This window comes from Procambarus clarkii, chromosome 27 (genome assembly GCF_040958095.1).
Source record: "Procambarus clarkii isolate CNS0578487 chromosome 27, FALCON_Pclarkii_2.0, whole genome shotgun sequence".
NCBI classification, from domain to species: domain Eukaryota; kingdom Metazoa; phylum Arthropoda; class Malacostraca; order Decapoda; family Cambaridae; genus Procambarus; species Procambarus clarkii.
This window is the reverse complement of record NC_091176.1, coordinates 27,754,840-27,772,534: the sequence shown is the minus strand read 5'-3', so window position 1 is coordinate 27,772,534 and position 17,695 is coordinate 27,754,840. Positions and strand designations below refer to the sequence as shown.

The 17,695-nt window shown below is 45.7% G+C and overlaps 1 protein-coding gene across 12 annotated transcripts in view; it reads right to left on the bottom strand.

Moving 5' to 3' along the window:
- LOC123762557 (relaxin receptor 1) overlaps positions 1–17,695 on the bottom strand; it is a 181,329-nt gene that overhangs the window by 48,762 nt on the left and 114,872 nt on the right. For 10 of the 12 annotated variants that reach the window (XM_069332504.1, XM_069332503.1, XM_069332505.1 and 7 more), the window contains 2 exons: positions 11,361–11,477; positions 5,768–5,848 (listed from right to left, as the gene is read on the bottom strand). In XM_069332504.1, the coding sequence (XP_069188605.1) occupies positions 5,768–5,848; positions 11,361–11,477 (198 nt within the window). The remainder of the gene's footprint in view (positions 1–5,767; positions 5,849–11,360; positions 11,478–17,695) is intronic. The other 2 variants (XM_069332502.1, XM_069332507.1) reach the window with 1 other exon arrangement.

The window sequence follows — 17,695 nt, the reverse complement described above, 5'->3', positions numbered from 1 at the left end:
AAGGAGTATGGCAGTGTCATAGGCCAATCGGGGTCAGCCCCAATGCCATCCTTTACAAAATTTCGGCATATAGATTAACCCCCTCTCCCCCCCCCTTTCCCTGCAATTTTCATTGAGTTTTTCGATTGGTTTTAGCAGTTTTTTTTACTGATGCTTAATATTCAATTTTCTGAGAGAGGGAAGGAGAGGGGGAGCGGTAAGGAGGGGAGAAAGAGAAGGAAGGGAGGAGAGGGTAGCCGAGATGAAAGAGTGGGAGAGGGAGAGAGAGTCCCGGTCACTGCTGAGTACTCCCGTCTAGTATTGATATATAGTTAGGCTTCAATCTGGTTAGGCTAGGTTAGGTGTTTTGGTTCTGTTGGCGGTTACTTGTATCCACAGTACGTGGGTGAAGCATTTAGTGAGGCGCGTTTCGAGCAAGAGACGAGAATGAAGCAACAGTTCGAGGAAAGTACGGACGTGTGTAAACTTCTTTCAATGATAACAAAAATAAAATGGGGATTTGGCGGCCGGATTAACGCGCATTTAGTCATTGTTCACGAGGACGGGCTGCGATAATGTTCAAAAGTGTATTTAGAAGAGGAATCTAAGTATGCAACAATTAACTTGCTACTCTTACGCGTTCCTCTATACAGACCCATGAACCTCGCGAGTGAATGATTAATCCATTCCATGTTCCTTCCTTCCTTCCCACACACACACACACAACCTTCCGAGACAAAAGGCAGACATTCCAGACACAGGACAACCTTCCCCAGTACACAAGAGGTGTACAAGCGTTGGCGAATGCAGTTGATGAGGACTGTTGATGAGTATCTGAAGAAGAAACCGTTATTCAACAAGCAATAAAGATCAGACACGCACCCCCCCCCCAGTCCCTCCCCACAGCTTAAATTTCTAATATGTCATGATAACAACAACAAGAGACACCATATCATAATATCCTGCCTGGCGCACTCTTGTCAACACGGCCTCGGAAGAGCGCGGCGGGCCGGACCTGTGTTGTTTGTGTGACCTAGTGACCGGCGCTGTGTACCGGGTAAACACACCTATTACGTCCAACCCAAACATGACGAACAAGTGTTTGGCACAGGTGATGCTTTAAGGGAATGTGTGTCCGGCTCACGTGATGTTTCAGGGGGAAAATATCGAGGTGGTGGAGGGGGTGGATGCTGAGTTGGTTGAAGGGTGGATGCTGAGTGGGTGGAGGGTTATATACAGGCCGAGAATCAGGGGCAGCAAGCGAGGAGGAATACTGAACATGAAGGCCTTCATCTGAACAGCGCAGGGAGAGTGTCTGGAGTCCCAGCACTGAAGCCAAGGTGGCCACACTCGGAGCAGCTGCAGCAGTCCCAGAACCAGCTGGCCACGGACGATGTTTGCATCACCAGGAAGGACACAACAGCAGCACTAACAGGACCAACTGGCTCGGTCGTCGAAGACTCGATAACATGGGTCCCGTCCCAAGGCGACATGGACCCTTAAAACGATGAGCTCCCAGCTACTTATTGGCGTGAAGGAGAGAACGGGAGGGCACGATAACCTTCCGGCGTGGCGCGGGAAGACTCCCCAGGGTGACAGCCACTGTCAGCCCCGGAGGCGCGTGAATGACAGCCACTCTCACACGTGAGTGAAAGTGGCTGTCTTCTGGAGCGTCAAATCGAATATCCGGAGAATGGGGGATGGAAATTAGAGAATGTTTGCTTTGTCGGCGGATAAAGGTGGGAGAGAGGCAGTCACTGCCTCCCTCCCACAGTGACTGACCTCAGCTCCCGGCACTCACACTTTCTGACTCTTCTTATTCTAACTCTTAGACGCCTCAGGAACGATTCCACAGATTATATTGTGAAATTCAGAACCCACGTACTCTGATGCGCTCGGGAGGAGGGGGGGTTAATCCAAAAGGCTTGGGTTCGAAGCAGAAACAAATGAATTTCTTTCACCTGATTTCCCTGTTCATCTAACAGTAAATAGGTACCTGGGAGCTACTATAAAAGTAGAGGAAAAAAATAGATCGAAAGAGTCAGTACATTAGACAACCAATGATTAGAAGGACAAGGTCCAAGACTAGCAGTCAGGTGGTCGGAACAAGCAGAGTACCACAGACATGGGTGTAACAAGGCATAATGCCACAGGCAACAGTGTAACAAGTGTAGTACGGCTGTTAAGGACGAGCGACGTCCTTCTTGTAGGTGCTCTATCACAACCCGTGTCTAAACACGGACACCTCAGCTCCCTTCAATGGGGTTTACAAAAGTAGAAAAGACCTTAGTAGGTATTGTCCACCACTGGCCACCACTGGTCACCACTGGCCACCACTGGCCCCCACTGGCCACCACTGGCCACCACTGGCCCCCACTGCTCATCACTGGTCCCCACTGGCCACCACTGGCCACCACTGGCCACCACTGCTCATCACTGGTCCCCACTGGCCCCCACTGGCCACCACTGGCCACCACTGGCCACCACTGCTCATCACTGGTCCCCACTGGCCACCACTGGCCCGCACTGACCCCCACTGGCCCCCACTGGCCACCAATTAAGCGACTCATTATGTAAATATCTGGTCCAACAAAGGTTGTGATCAACCACGATACTAGACTAGACCACCACCATAACACAAGAGGATGTCCTAGTGCGGAACATACACGTAATACCGCACTCTCTTGTGCCAGTACGGGAGGTCTTGCTACCTACCTTCGTTTACAATAATTAAGAACAAACAATCCTATCTAGTGAGAGGTCCCATGACTGTTTATATATATATATATATATATATATATATATATATATATATATATATATATATATATATATATATATATATATATATATATATATATTAAACAGGTAGGTACAGGAGCAGACAGTTGTTGGCTCTTGTTAGCAGGCTGAGAGCTTTCTCTTGCCACAGCTCATCGCAAGCCTTACTGTACTGAATATATAATATAATATAATCATATATATATAATATCATATCATATAATATCATATATCATGTAATCATATAATCTGAACATATAATCACAGCAATCATTACCTGGGAACACTGAGAATGTTCCCATCTATAATCCCCAATAAAGAATTGATTACCTCGGTGACCGTTAATTATAGAATAAATTAAAGAATTTGTCTTGTTAATTACCCCCACGTTAATTGCCTGCTAATTACCTGAAAACCGCGTTAAGAGGAAAACTAATTAAGCTGCTGCACTCGGATATGTTATAATTAGGAATTATAAATATACCATTTACAATTTATTGTCGTTTACATTGGCTTACAATCACCGAGTAAATCACGGGAGGACTTACCAAACTATCTGAACATAACTTAAGGGAATTAGGAGTGACAGAAGAGTCGTTGATCCTCTGCTGATGGGGATCTCCCAGAGCGGTAGTGTCTTCGTTATAGCAAGTGTTGACACGGGTGGAGTTTGAACATTGATACTGTTCTTAAAAGATTCCAACCCATTTTGCACCCGCAAGATAACGTAAGCTTTCAAGGGTTGACAGAATGTTAATCTTCTTGTTTTGAGGAGCTGTTCACTTGAGACAGTTAAGCAAGTCCCAGCTGTGTCTGGGTACAAGTGACAGGATGAACAACCCAGCGGGTTTTCTTCCTTTTGGGGAGTGTTGTACATGTTGCTATGGCGGTGTGTCCACTCACAGGATGAGTGGCGCTGCCCAATACTGTTACTATGGCGGTGTGTCCACTCACAGGATGAGTGACGCTGCCCAATACTGTTACTATGGCGGTGTGTCCACTCACAGGATGAGTGGCGCTGCCCAATACTGTTACTATGGCGGTGTGTCCACTCACAGGATGAGTGGCGCTGCCCAATACTGTTACTATGGCGGTGTGTCCACTCACAGGATGAGTGGCGCTGCCCAATACTGTTACTATGGCGGTGTGTCCACTCACAGGATGAGTGGCGCTGCCCAATACTGTTACTATGGCGGTGTGTCCACTCACAGCATGAGTGACGCTGCCCAATACTGTTACTATGGCGGTGTGTCTACTCACAGGATGAGTGGCGCTGCCCAATAAACTCGCCCCTCGAGGCAAAATTAAAACAAAATACTGTTGTAAGTGTAGTGGTGATGCGTTAGTCATACTTTGGCAATTACCCCCCCCCCATCATTCTCGCTGTTGGGGACAGGAAGCCTGTATACTTGCATGTATTGAGCCTCATCCCCTTACGTCCACTATATACTGACCCTTTCCCCCGGGTTGCAACCCCACAACAGTTGCCTAAATCCCGGGTACCTATATACTAGCTGCTAGATGAATAGGTCCATCAGATGAAAGGAAACATGGCCAATCACCGGTTCTGTCCAGCCCGGGATTCGAACCGGGCTATAGGACCCGGTGCGCCTAGGATCAACAGCTGTTGGTAGTCCTCTCTCTCTCTCTCCCATATAATCTGCTCCCAGAGTAATTCTTCCCCCGCAATACTCTCTGGTAATTTCCATTCATATTCCTTTTATCCCCTCCCACCCTTCCCGGGAATGTGGAAGGGGGCAAGATAAGGGAGAGGGGGAAGATTGTGGTTTATTTCGAAGGAGATATATGGTGTGTGTGTGCGAGTGTGTGTGTGTGTGTGTGTGTGTGTGTGTGTGTGTGTGTGTGTGTGTGTGTGTGTGTGTGTGTGTGTGTGTGTGTGTGTGTCTCTGTGTGTGTGTGTGTGTGTGTGTGTGTGTGTGTGTGTGTGTGTGTGTGTGTGTGTGTGTGTGTGTGTGTGTGTGTGTTCACCTAGTTGTGTTTGCGGGGGTTGAGTTTTGCTCTTTCGGCCCGCCTCTCAACTGTCAATCAACTGTAACTAACTCTCTTTTTCTCTCTCTCTCTCATTCTAAAACTTTCCCTTTCTCCTGATCATACTCCTCACACCTCCCTTCCACCTCTTTACCTAACCCACTCTATGAAATTCTTCATTCATCTCATTTTCCTTTTCATTTTCCGATACGTTACAGCCCTGAGTGAACTGATTTCTGTCGACCAAGATACCACCCACATCACTTCTGAGGAGTAAAATGGGATTAGTAAGAAAGAAACTACACAGGTGTCAGTAAGATCACAGCCATCCACCGGGGATCAGAAAATGGGGTCGGGTGTGCTCAACAGATGGCACTGACATTGTCACATTGTGTGTGTATGCAATTCATTAAAATCGAATATTGCTCTACAAATACAATAATGAATTTTAACGAGCCACAAACAGCAAAATGTTCTACACTCCAATAAAGTTTGATATTAGAGAAAACACAAGAAAAACGTCAGGTGAAAGTTTTGAAAAGGAAATAAAAGTTGTCAACTGGAAAAGCTGACAAAGTACCAGACGCATTAACCTGCCTTGAGAAAGTTGCTGTCAGAAGGAGGAGAAAGTGACGGAGACAGTGCCTCAAGGTGGTACTGTCTGGGCAGAGAAAGTGATCACATGAAAGGGGGTGAAAAGAAAGTGACTACATCAGAGGTCAGCTACGAAGGGCAGCAAGACACAATGTCATCTCGGGGAAACTACGAAAATCTAATTTGCATTTTCAGTACAAAGTAAAAAAAAGAAACTTTCATGCAGAAAGCACGTGTAAAAATGGCGACTACATTTGGCAGGTAATAACCAAGGCAGAATAACTGTTAATTACAAGACAACAGAAATAATTCATCCAAACGAAAGTAATCATGCAAAAATCAAACACAAATAACCAATATAAAGCAAGTGAAACCATATACTATAGAGCCGCTGAAGAACAACATCTAAGAGAAAGTAACTCACTACAGCTGTGAATCTCCTCATGTAGAAGCTTCTTCTTGTTGAGGATGGCCTTGGCGGCGCTGCTGTCGCCGGAGGAGGGCACTGCGGGAGACCCACACACCAAACCGTTAGAATTTAAATTTGAATTTGTAATGAATAACGGTCATTCCAAGTTGGACACTGAGGGGGGAAAAGGTTAATAGCGCAGATGGGTTATTCCTTTCTTTATACCATATTTATCATTATGTCGTAGATATGTGCTTAAATTACTCGCTTCCAGCGTGGATACATACAGGTGGATTTGTTGCTACAAGTGTGGATACATGCAGGTGGATTTGTTGCGACGAGTGTGGATACATGCAGGTGGATTTGTTGCGACGAGTGTGGATACATACAGGTGCATCTGTTGCTACAAGTGTGGATACATGCAGGTGGATTTGTTGCGACGAGTGTGGATACATGCAGGTGGATTTGTTGCGACGAGTGTGGATACATACAGGTGGATCTGTTGCTACAAGTGTGGATACATGCAGGTGGATCTGTTGCTACAAGTGTGGATACATGCAGGTGGATCTGTTGCTACAAGTGTGGATACATGCAGGTGGATCTGTTGCTACAAGTGTGGATACATGCAGGTGGATCTGTTGCTACAAGTGTGGATACATGCAGGTGGATCTGTTGCTACAAGTGTGGATACATGCAGGTGGATGTATACAATTCTCGCCTGATATGTGATGTGTGTTATCACAATATTTTGTCTGAAAAATACACACTCGAAAATGAACATCAAATTAATACACACTAATTATTCACAAAGTCTATTCATGTGAACAAACTTCGATGTTTGGCCTAAGGCCTATCAACCTCTGGAAGGATACCGAGACAACCACAACAGCTTGCTAAAACCACCAAGTATACTTATTCATATACACAAGACAAGACTGAGGCTAACTTTCAATGTATATACACTGAGATGCAGAGTTATCTCTTCTTGAGGATATCTTAGGAAGGATATAACCAGGGAAGTTATAATTATATCTTGAGGATATAACCAGGAAGCAGCCCGTAGCAGCTGTCTAACTCCCAGGAACCTATTTACCGCTAAGTGAGAAGGAGCATCAGATTGAAAGAAACTCTGCCCATTTGTTTCAGCCTCCACCGGGGGGATCGAACCCGGAACTTCAGGACTACGAACCCCGAGTGCTGTCCACTGGGCTGTCAGGCTGTCAGGTACACGGAGTATATATTCCTTGGGTTTAAACTAAATATTATTTAGATGACTATAACATACACGAAAGAATAAAAGAGACACGAGACCCTTGAGAGTCTTGGATGTTGTTGTTGTTATAGATTAAGCTATTCGGAACAAGTTCCAAGTAGCACGGGCTATGGTGAGCCCGGAACAAAAGTAATCATCAGGAGGCGGCCCCAAGCTGGGAAGACTAGTGCAACCAAAGACTTCCTTGTGTGCAAGAACTCAACAATGGGGACTGGAGGAAGCAATTGTGACGGCTTCAGTAATTAACTCTAACCTGTGTCTGGCCTTGTTTCTTACCCATATAATTGATATCTTATTGTCCTCAGTTTTTTAAGGAAAGTGAGGAGGAGGAGGAGTCCAGCACACCCTTACAAGAGATGTAGGCGACAAACTTCATTAAATTGCCGTAATATTCTAAGATGTTGAAGGGACTGTTAATGAAGATACCTGGCTCTATATATATATATATATATATATATATATATATATATATATATATATATATATATATATATATATATATATATATATATATATATATATAATATACACACATACAGTACTCTGAGAGTCCCTGTGATTGTTGAAGGGGAAATATGTTGCGGCCTCTCAGATTCTTTCTTTAATAATTACAAAGTAAGGTTACATAATTGTGTGGTGGAGCGTCAGGTCAAGACGGATGGCCACGGGTCCAAGACAGCCTCAGGTGTGCCAGAGTAAGGCTACAAGACCAAGTCTCAGACTACCAGTTACATGGTGATGGGACTCCACAAGCAGGAGCCCCTCAGCCCTGGTCTTTTTAACATCCTTATAGAAAACCTCGTTACCATAATATGGGCATACAAAATACTAATAGGAAATACGCAAGTTAGACATGAACAGGTTTTTACAGTTGAGGTTTAACGTGACAAAAGGATAAGGTTTAAATTTAGAGACAGAAATGATTTCGAGAAAAACTAAAATAAATTACTCGAAGGGAATGCTGGTGGACACCCACAGGCTCAAGATCAAATACGAGAGTGATGCAGGTTGCCTCTGAACCACAAGGTATAATATCCCATGTATAAGGTACATACAGGCAGGAGGCAGAGCCCAGACACTGAGACATCGCTCCTCCATGTAGACACTGAGACATCGCTCCTCCCTGTAGACACTGAGACATCGCTCCTCCCTGTAGACACTGAGACATCGCTACTCCCTGTAGACACTGAGACATAGCTCCTCCCTGTAGACACTGAGACATCGCTCCTCCCTGTAGACACTGAGACATCGCTCCTCCCTGTAGACACTGAGACATCGCTCCTCCCTGTAGACACTGAGACATCGCTCCTCCCTGTAGACACTGAGACATCGCTCCTCCCTGTAGACACTGAGACATCACTACTCCCTGTAGACACTGAGACATCGCTCCTCCCTGTAGACACTGAGACATCACTACTCCCTGTAGACACTGAGACATCGCTCCTCCCTGTAGACACTGAGACATCACTACTCCCTGTAGACACTGAGACATCACTACTCCCTGTAGACACTGAGACATCACTACTCCCTGTAGACACTGAGACATCACTACTCCCTGTAGACACTGAGAGGTGAGAACCGCCATTATAGAACTACACCACCACCCTGAAAGGGTGCAAGGAAGGAAGCAAAGATATGAGAAGGAAGAAGTGTTCGACAGACACACGTGTTTCATCACAGTCTGGGAAGGTTGGCAGTGACCACTGTCTCACGTGACGGGTTGACAGTGACCACTGTCTCACGTGACGGGTTGACAGTGACCACTGTCTCACGTGACGGGTTGACAGTGACTACGGTAAGTGTGATAACTCACCATGGTCCAGCGCCCCCCCACCACCACACACACCATCTCTCCACAATGAACATACTGCACTTAGTGAAGATTGATGAATGTCATCAGCCAACCACAGATGAAGACATCATCAATTTACAAACTTTCACAATCAATTCACTGTGGTTTGTTAGTGACAGCACCAGTGTTGCCAGTGGTGTTAACTTATAATTCCCAGGCTTCCAAACGCTGCTGCCAACGCTGCTGCCAACGTTGGTACCCAGGCCTACCAACGCTGCTGCCAACATACCTCTCAGTCAGGGGGAGGGGGGGGGGTTAATTACGTCAAGTGGATGCTGGACGCGGCCCCAGGTGCGACAGATCTCCAGCCTCCCACACTCTCGTTCATCTCCCGTGCTCGGCCTCTGGTGTTCCTCCAACTGGTAAACCAGTAATTACGCGGATTCTGGTCAATGGCCCCCGGGAGGAGGGCGGAGCACCATCATGTATTAAACCTGTAGCCACAAGCCTCGAACTAGGCAATGTTAATTCATCTCGCCATCTGATACATCGATTTATTCCTCTACAATACTACATCATACTGTATCACACTGTATAATACAATATTTGCACTACAGTAAGTACTCGAGAGGGCCCTCGTTAAAGTAGCTACTCTCATTCCAGTGAACAAATCCACAAGAGCAGTGACGAGGATTCGAACCTGCGTCCGGGAGCATCCCAGACACTTTCATTCCAGTGTTTCGCCTGCCATGACCTCAGATAGGGGTCTCGCGACTAGGGAAGGGGGGGGGGTTAACTACCCGTGTGGGGGGGGGGTTAACTACCCGTGTGGGGGGGGGGGGGTTAACTACCCGTGTGTGGGGGGGTCGTGGCTCCCGGTGGGTGAGTCGACCAGGTTATTGTTGACTATGTTTACCCGCGAGATTACTAGTTAGTGATAGTTAGTGAGGCTGGAGATGCTGCGCTCATCCCCCCCCCTCCAAGTGCTGTGTGTGTGGGGGGGGGGGTTCCCCTTCTTAGTTTATATCTTTATATGTGGAAATTTGATCAGGCCCCCTTTAGCACAGTAGTCTATGTCCTCGGCTCACAATCGATGGCGTACGCCGGTTCAATCCCAAGGCAGGACAAAAACCGTTGGTCACGTTTTATTTAACCTGATGCTACTGTTCCCCCCTAGCAATGAAAGAATACCCGGGAGTTAGCCAACTATTGTGGGTCGCATCGTGAGGAAAGTTCGTAATTGGTCTAAGGAGGTCTCCATAGGCCTAAGTAGAGGCTTCCTGTGCCCATTAGCAGGAATTATGTAGAGCAATTACCGCTGGTAACCTGGCCTAGGAGAAGCGTACAGAAGCACCTCACTACTCCTTGACCAGGACACGCGCAGGGAACACCAGCACCTCCAGCCTACACAGTGCTATGAAGTGCTACACAGTCCTATACAGTGCTACACAGTGCTATGAAGTGCTACACAGTCGTATACAGTGCTATACAGTGCTACAAAGTCCTACACAGTCCTATACAGTCCTATACAGTGCTACACAGTACTACACAGTCCTACACAGTCCTACACAGTGCTACACAGTGCTACAAAGTCCTACACAGTCCTACACAGTCCTATATAGTGCTACACAGTCCTACACAGTCCTACACAGTCCTACACAGTCCTACACAGTGCAACAAAGTCCTACACAGTCCTACACAGTCCTATACAGTGCTACACAGTACTACACAGTCCTACACAGTCCTATACAGTGCTACACAGTACTACACAGTCCTACACAGTCCTACACAGTACTATACAGTGCTACACAGTGCTACACAGGGCAACATGACCTCCCAAAACCGCCACTCCCAACAGCAGTGTGGTCAACACACCACCAACAGACCAGCCAGACCACCACGCCCTCTTCACACACACTCTCATACACTACCAAATAACAAGGACCTGATGAATCAACTGTATAAAAACAAAACATATATACTGAGAGCCATACAATGGGCTCAAACTGTCGTATCCCTGACCTACTCTTCCCGCCAGCCAGCTGGTGCTTCCCACTCCACTACAAGTAAGTCTGGAAGCACTTCTGGCCAAGATGCTTTCCCGGCCTTTCATATCGGTAGTGTGTGGGGCTAGGGAGTCCAGAGACGAGAGTTCGATCCCACAGCACAACCTCAGTATTTCCTCATGCTCCTACAGATATATCCTATCACTATATATATATATATATATATATATATATATATATATATATATATATATATATATATATATACGGTGAGTGTGTGTGTGTATATATATATATATATATATATATATATATATATGAGGATAATAATGATAATATATATACCAAATTAACGAATCCACAAGGGCCGTGATGAGGGATACAGTTTCTCTCATACAGATACAGTTTCGCGGTACAGTGGACTAGAGTGCCTCTGGGAACACTCAGTGCATGGGTTCGAAGCCCTCACCAAGGCCCCTTGTGGATGTATTCAAGTACTACTACTACTACTACTAAGAGAGTTCAGCGGGTACTGACCACAGTTGAGCTCGTCGTGGCCGCCGGGACAGTCCCGGACACCGTTGCAGAAGAACCGCTGCTCCACACACAGCGTCGAGTTGTGGCCGCACTCGAACCATCCCACCTCACACGTCCCTGTCGAGGAGGAGAGACGTAACACGCTGGTGTGTGTGTGTGTGTGTGTGTGTGTGTGTGTGTGTGTGTGTGTGTGTGTGTGTGTGTGTGTGCTGCACAGGTAGAGTGGGGGGAGTGTTGCATATATGGGACGGGTGACTGTTGCACAGATGTTCCATTCTCACCCGTACATTGATCCCTTCGACATATCCATTAGAGTACCCGGTATTAACTATATGTACGACCTGCCTTACTCCACCGTCTTGCCCTTGTCAAATCTTGTCACGCTACTCGTGAATAAATCTGATGACGAGGCCAACACTACAGTATCTGAGCCGCCACTTATTAACCTATTCTACAGGAAAGTGTTTTCAGCGACACACAAAAATGTTGGAAAGAATCGTGAAAGCCATTATTGAGAGCAACGCGACCCTTACCGACATCAAGCAGATGAGAGAGTTTACACCAAGAGCCAAAAAACATCACCAACGTCCTTACAAAGAACTCTGTCGACCCCGACGAAAAGCCTTGAAAGAGACGAATGTCGTCTATATACCTTCACAGACCCACTTGAAGACCGTCAGCCCCAATGATCTCTGTATATGGGCAAGACAACAACATCTCTTTCAAGGCACTTTACAATTTACAAATATAAACCTTCGTCAAAAGAACTTATCATTTGTACACATAACCAGATCATCACCAAAGATATCCTGACCAACATCGAAATAATCGACTCTTGAAGACTCGACACCAGCAAAGCAACAATCTATTAAGCAGCAACAAACAAAGCAACAAAGATATTAAACAATCTCAACCAACTATCAACAGGCCGCTCACACTCAGGTACATTCTGTCATCTTCAGCACCAAGGCACAATATTAAGCACACACTGTCCCAGCCATCATAGGAACCAAGTTCTTATGATGGCTGGAGGCAGTATATTAAGTATATTATTATTATTATTTATATATATATATATATATATATATATATATATATATATATATATATATATATATATATATATATATTATATATTATACATATAATATATATTATACATATTATATATATATATATATATATATATATATATATATATATATATATATATATATATATATATATATATATATACATATACATATATGTTGCGTTTGTAGCGACCCTCAACCTCGAAGACGATGTGTAGCATCCGGGGGAGCTTCGTGGGGCACCCGCGTACACTCACATATTGTCTTCTACCACCCCCAATATTTTTTTTATTTTGTCATTTTATTTTATTTAAAACTTCATTACACAAAAAGGGTTACAACACTGGTTACATGCGAGGTACAAGGACTTGTCACAGGTTGTAGAGTTCCTCCAGCTCCTCAGATGGCGGGCAGGAACCAGGGATGCCATGAGCATTTCCGCTCTGGATCGCCACACTAAGGCGCTGAAAGAGGAAACTGGCGGCTCTAGGGTCTCAAGTTGTTTCAATTAGCTTGGAACCCAGTTCCTTCAAAAAACTAGCAGCACTTTTACCCGAAGCACCAAGTGTCTCTGAGGCAGAGAGAGAGAGAGAGAGAGAGAGAGAGAGAGAGAGAGAGAGAGAGAGAGAGAGAGAGAGAGAGCATGTTTGTCCTCCACACAGTAAGGCGGATATAATCAGCACCGTAGCCAGGTGCTGCATTACCCACCTCAGCGCCGTTCTCAACAATATCACAACGTCAGCAACATACTCAATTAGGAGCCCAACTGTTAAGTCGGCGGATTATCTCGTGTGTAACCTGTGTAACCTCACTACCCGCTAGCTGGGAGCCTCCGCTAATTGCAGTCACAGTGGGTATACTGCTGAAAACTGGCGGCTCGATCTTGCGTGTAACTGCTCTCACCAGAAAGGGCATCGGGGGGATGGGGTGTTAGCTAACAAGGACTTGGATAGATAGGAAGTAGTGTTTATACAGACCTAATTGAACAACCTGGCTTTGGGACGGGGAACTGGCCAGCCCACCGCTCAGAGCAAGAAGCATCTGAAGTATATGCCTTGCTCCAGGGGGAGGGGGGAGGGGGGGAAGGGGGGATTGGGGGGGGGGAGGGGGCGAACAGCCACGCACACGCCTTCACCAGTAGCGTACTGGAACCCCAATCCCAGTATAGTCCTCATCGACAGTATGAGACGAAACCTTCTGGTCTGCTTGTCGTTACAGGATGGCAGCTTAGGCCAGGCGTGTTTGAGGACGTCCTCAGACACGTATGCCAGGGGCTTTACAGGTTCCTGCCTAGGGATTGCCAGGGGCTTGCCAGCTACATACTAGGGGCTTCCTATGGGCTCCACCAGGAACTTTGCAGGAGCGAGCCAAGTCCCTAGCTCATCAAAGGTTGGCCAGGGGCTGGGCGGGGGCTGGCCAGGGGGTGGCCAGGCCACGCGACGTGTGGTGGTGGTGGCAGTGACAGCCACGGTGGGTGAGCACCGGGGGGTCCTGAACCATCCTCCTTTCCCTGACATGAAGAGACCCGAATGCTGGAGCATTTCCTTCCTCGCTAGGAAGCACGCGCCAGCCTCCTTACACACCAACATACACACATGTATATACATAAATACAATTATATATACGAAATATAAACCCACACTTATTATAAATATATATATATATATATATATATATGTCGTACCTAGTAGCCAGAACTCACTTCTCAGCCTACTATGCAAGGCCCGATTTGCCTAATAAGCCTAGTTTTCATGAATTAATGTTTTTTCGACTACCTAACCTACCTAACTAAACCTAACCTAACGTTTTCGGCTACCTAACCTAACCTAACCTATAAAGATAGGTTAGGTTAGGTTAGGTAGGGTTGGTTAGGTTCGGTCATATATCTACGTTAATTTTAACTCCAATAAAAAAAATTGACCTTATACATAGTGAAATAGGTAGCTTTATCATTTCATAAGAAAAAAATTAGAGAAAATATATTAATTCAGTAAAACTTGGCTTATTAGTCAAATCGGGCCTTGCATAGTAGGCTGAGAAGTGAGTTCTGGCTACTAGGTACGACATATATATATATATATATATATATATATATATATATATATATATATATATATATATATATATATATATATATATATATATACACACACACACATACACAGCTGAGTGTGAGCGTCGTGAGAGACACATGTGGTGTCCGTAGGGTCCGCTAATAACATCAATTATCTCGAGACATTGAAGTGTTACAGAGACAAGAAACACTTTTTGTCACAGGAGTGTATACAAACGCAGTGATCAAGTATCAAGGGAGCCGGTCGGCAGAGCGGACAGCACGCTGGACACGTGATCCTGTGTTCCCGGGTTCGATCCCGCGCGCCGGCGAGAAAACGATGGGCAGAGTTTCTTTCACCCTATTGCTGTTACCTAGCAGTAAATAGGTACTTGGGAGTTAGTCAGCTGTCACGGGCTGCTTCCTGGTGTGTGTGTGTGGTGTTGGGAAAAAAAGTAGTAGTAGTAAACAGTTGGTTGACAGTTGAGAGGCGGGCCGAAAGAGCAGAGCTCAACCCCCTCAAGCACAACTAGGTGAGTACACACTAGGAGGGATACCCGGGTAAACTCCTCCCCCCCCCTCCTCCCCTTTTCCTCCATCCCATTTCCCTCCTTCCCCTCCCCTTTTGTGACTTATTCCCTCTTCCCTTTCATAAAATATAATATTGGAAAGAAATTAAACTAATTAATGGAAATAATTTTTTCTGATGACGAAGAACTCTTCGGGCATCGCAACTAATATTTCACACGACCAGAATTGAATCCGTGAGAATCCGATGAGCGGGGGTAAGGTTGTCAATAATTACAAATATATCTTAAATCATTTACCTTAGACCTACCCCAAGCAGCCCATACCCGTCCTATACCTGAGAGCATTGCCTCTACAAATCTGGGTAAGGCTGGCACCCAAGCATCTGGGGCCAGATTCACGAAAGCACTTACGCAAGTACTTAAGAACCTGTACATCTTTTCTCAATCTTTGGCAGCCTTGTTTCCAATTATTAAACAGTTTACAAGCATGAACACTTCCCAATCAACTGTTGTTATTGTTATAAACAGCCTCCTGATGCTTCGGAGCTCATTAACTGTTTAATAATTGTAAACAAAGCCGCCAAAGATTGAGAAAAGATGTACAGGTTCGTAAGTACTTGCGTAAGTGCTTTCGTGAATCTGGCCCCTGGCCTATAACTTTGAACAGACATTCTTCTACAATAGATATATATATATATAAAAGCAGAAGCCTTCCTGGCCGGAGTTTCATCAGTTGCCGGGAAAAACCAATTGGTGGTGGTGCCTGTGGACATGAGAAACATTGCCAGGGAGAGAGAGGCAATAACTCATGTCTGGCAGGTCAGCCCCATCTCCGTCCACGAAAATAAATCCTCGTGGAAGAGAGAAATGTAAGGAAAAGGAGGGAACAGTCGGGAAGAAAAACATTATTGTATTATGAATGTTACAGATAAAAGTTGGACCTTATGAATGTTACAGATAAAAGTTGGACCTTATGAATGTTACAGATAAAAGTTTGACCTTATGAATGTTACAGATAAAAGTTGGACCTTATGAATGTTACAGATAAAAGTTGGACCTTATGAATGTTACAGATAAAAGTTGGACCTTATGAATGTTACAGATAAAAGTTGGACCTTATGAATGTTACAGATAAAAGTTGGACCTTATGAATGTTACAGATAAAAGTTGGACCTTATGAATGTTACAGATAAAAGTTGGACCTTATGAATGTTACAGATAAAAGTTGGACCTTATGAATGTTACAGATAAAAGTTGGACCTTATGAATGTTACAGATAAAAGTTGGACCTTATGAATGTTACAGATAAAAGTTGGACCTTATGAATGTTACAGATAAAAGTTGGACCTTATGAATGTTACAGATAAAAGTTTGACATTGGGTTTTTAGGGTGTAACCCTAAACAGCCCGTGTAGCGGTTATTACCGGTGTATGGGTTCGTTAGGGTTCGCTGATCGCTATGATAGACGGGTCAGAAAGGTGCATGGGTCTTTAACAACGTCCGTGGGGAGGGGGAGGGAGGGTGTTGCTAAGCCTATACACAAGGCAGAGGGTATTATAGGCAAAGATAAAGATAAGAATACTGAAAATACAAAATAACTAAAGTGAGATAAAGGAGGAGTGTGGAGGAGGTCGCTGGCAGCTCTCCTGAGACACAACCAGCGGCAGCTGATGACGGAGAGTTCAGGTGAGAGGTGTCCGGGGGTGAGAGTCCAGGTGAGAGGTGTCCGGGGGTGAGAGTCCAGGTGAGAGGTGTCCGGGGGTGAGAGTCCAGGTGAGAGGTGTCCGGGGGTGAGAGTCCAGGTGAGAGGTGTCCGGGGGTGAGAGTCCAGGTGAGAGGTGTCCGGGGGTGAGAGTCCCGGTGAGAGGTGTCCGGGGGTGAGAGTCCAGGTGAGAGGTGTCCGGGGGTGAGAGTCCAGGTGAGAGGTGTCCGGGGGTGAGAGTCCAGGTGGGAGGTGTCCGGGGGTGAGAGTCCAGGTGAGAGGTGTCCGGGGGTGAGAGTCCAGGTGGGAGGTGTCCGGGGGTGAGAGTCCAGGTGAGAAGTGTCCGGGGGTGAGAGTCCAGGTGAGAGGTGTCCGGGGGTGAGAGTCCAGGTGAGAGGTGTCCGTCAGTGTACGAGGGTGTTGTATACCTGGAGTATACATACCTGCTGTGGCTTCTGCAAGTTCGTCTATTTCCTAAGCCTTGCATACGAACAGTTTACCTGATCAACCAGGCTGTAATTCAGGAGCCGCATCCAACCGCCAGTTTGACTAGACGACCAACCGGGACGCCTGGGTCGGAGACCGGGCCGCGGGGCCGTTGATCCCCAGAAACTACACAACGTAGAGCCTGGCTTAACTCGGGATAACTTGATCTAGAAAGCTGTTACTTCGAGCAGCATGTATAGCCGCTCATATTCATTACGATCTGATTGGTCCGGCACTTCCTGCACGCACTACTTTAATCTGTTCTTCAACACCTCATCTTTGACTCCGGTAATATTTATGTATTATCATTGGTATAATATTAACGTGCGACGAGCCGCTGATGTTACTATGATTGTAACTATGGCATCTCTGCTTTTCAATGTGTCTGTTCTGCATTTCCTGCCATATCGTTCGGTCTAGTATGTTCGTATTTCGCTGTGGACACTTGGGCCCCTGGCCTTGTGGTGTCTTCCATATATGTGTGATGTGA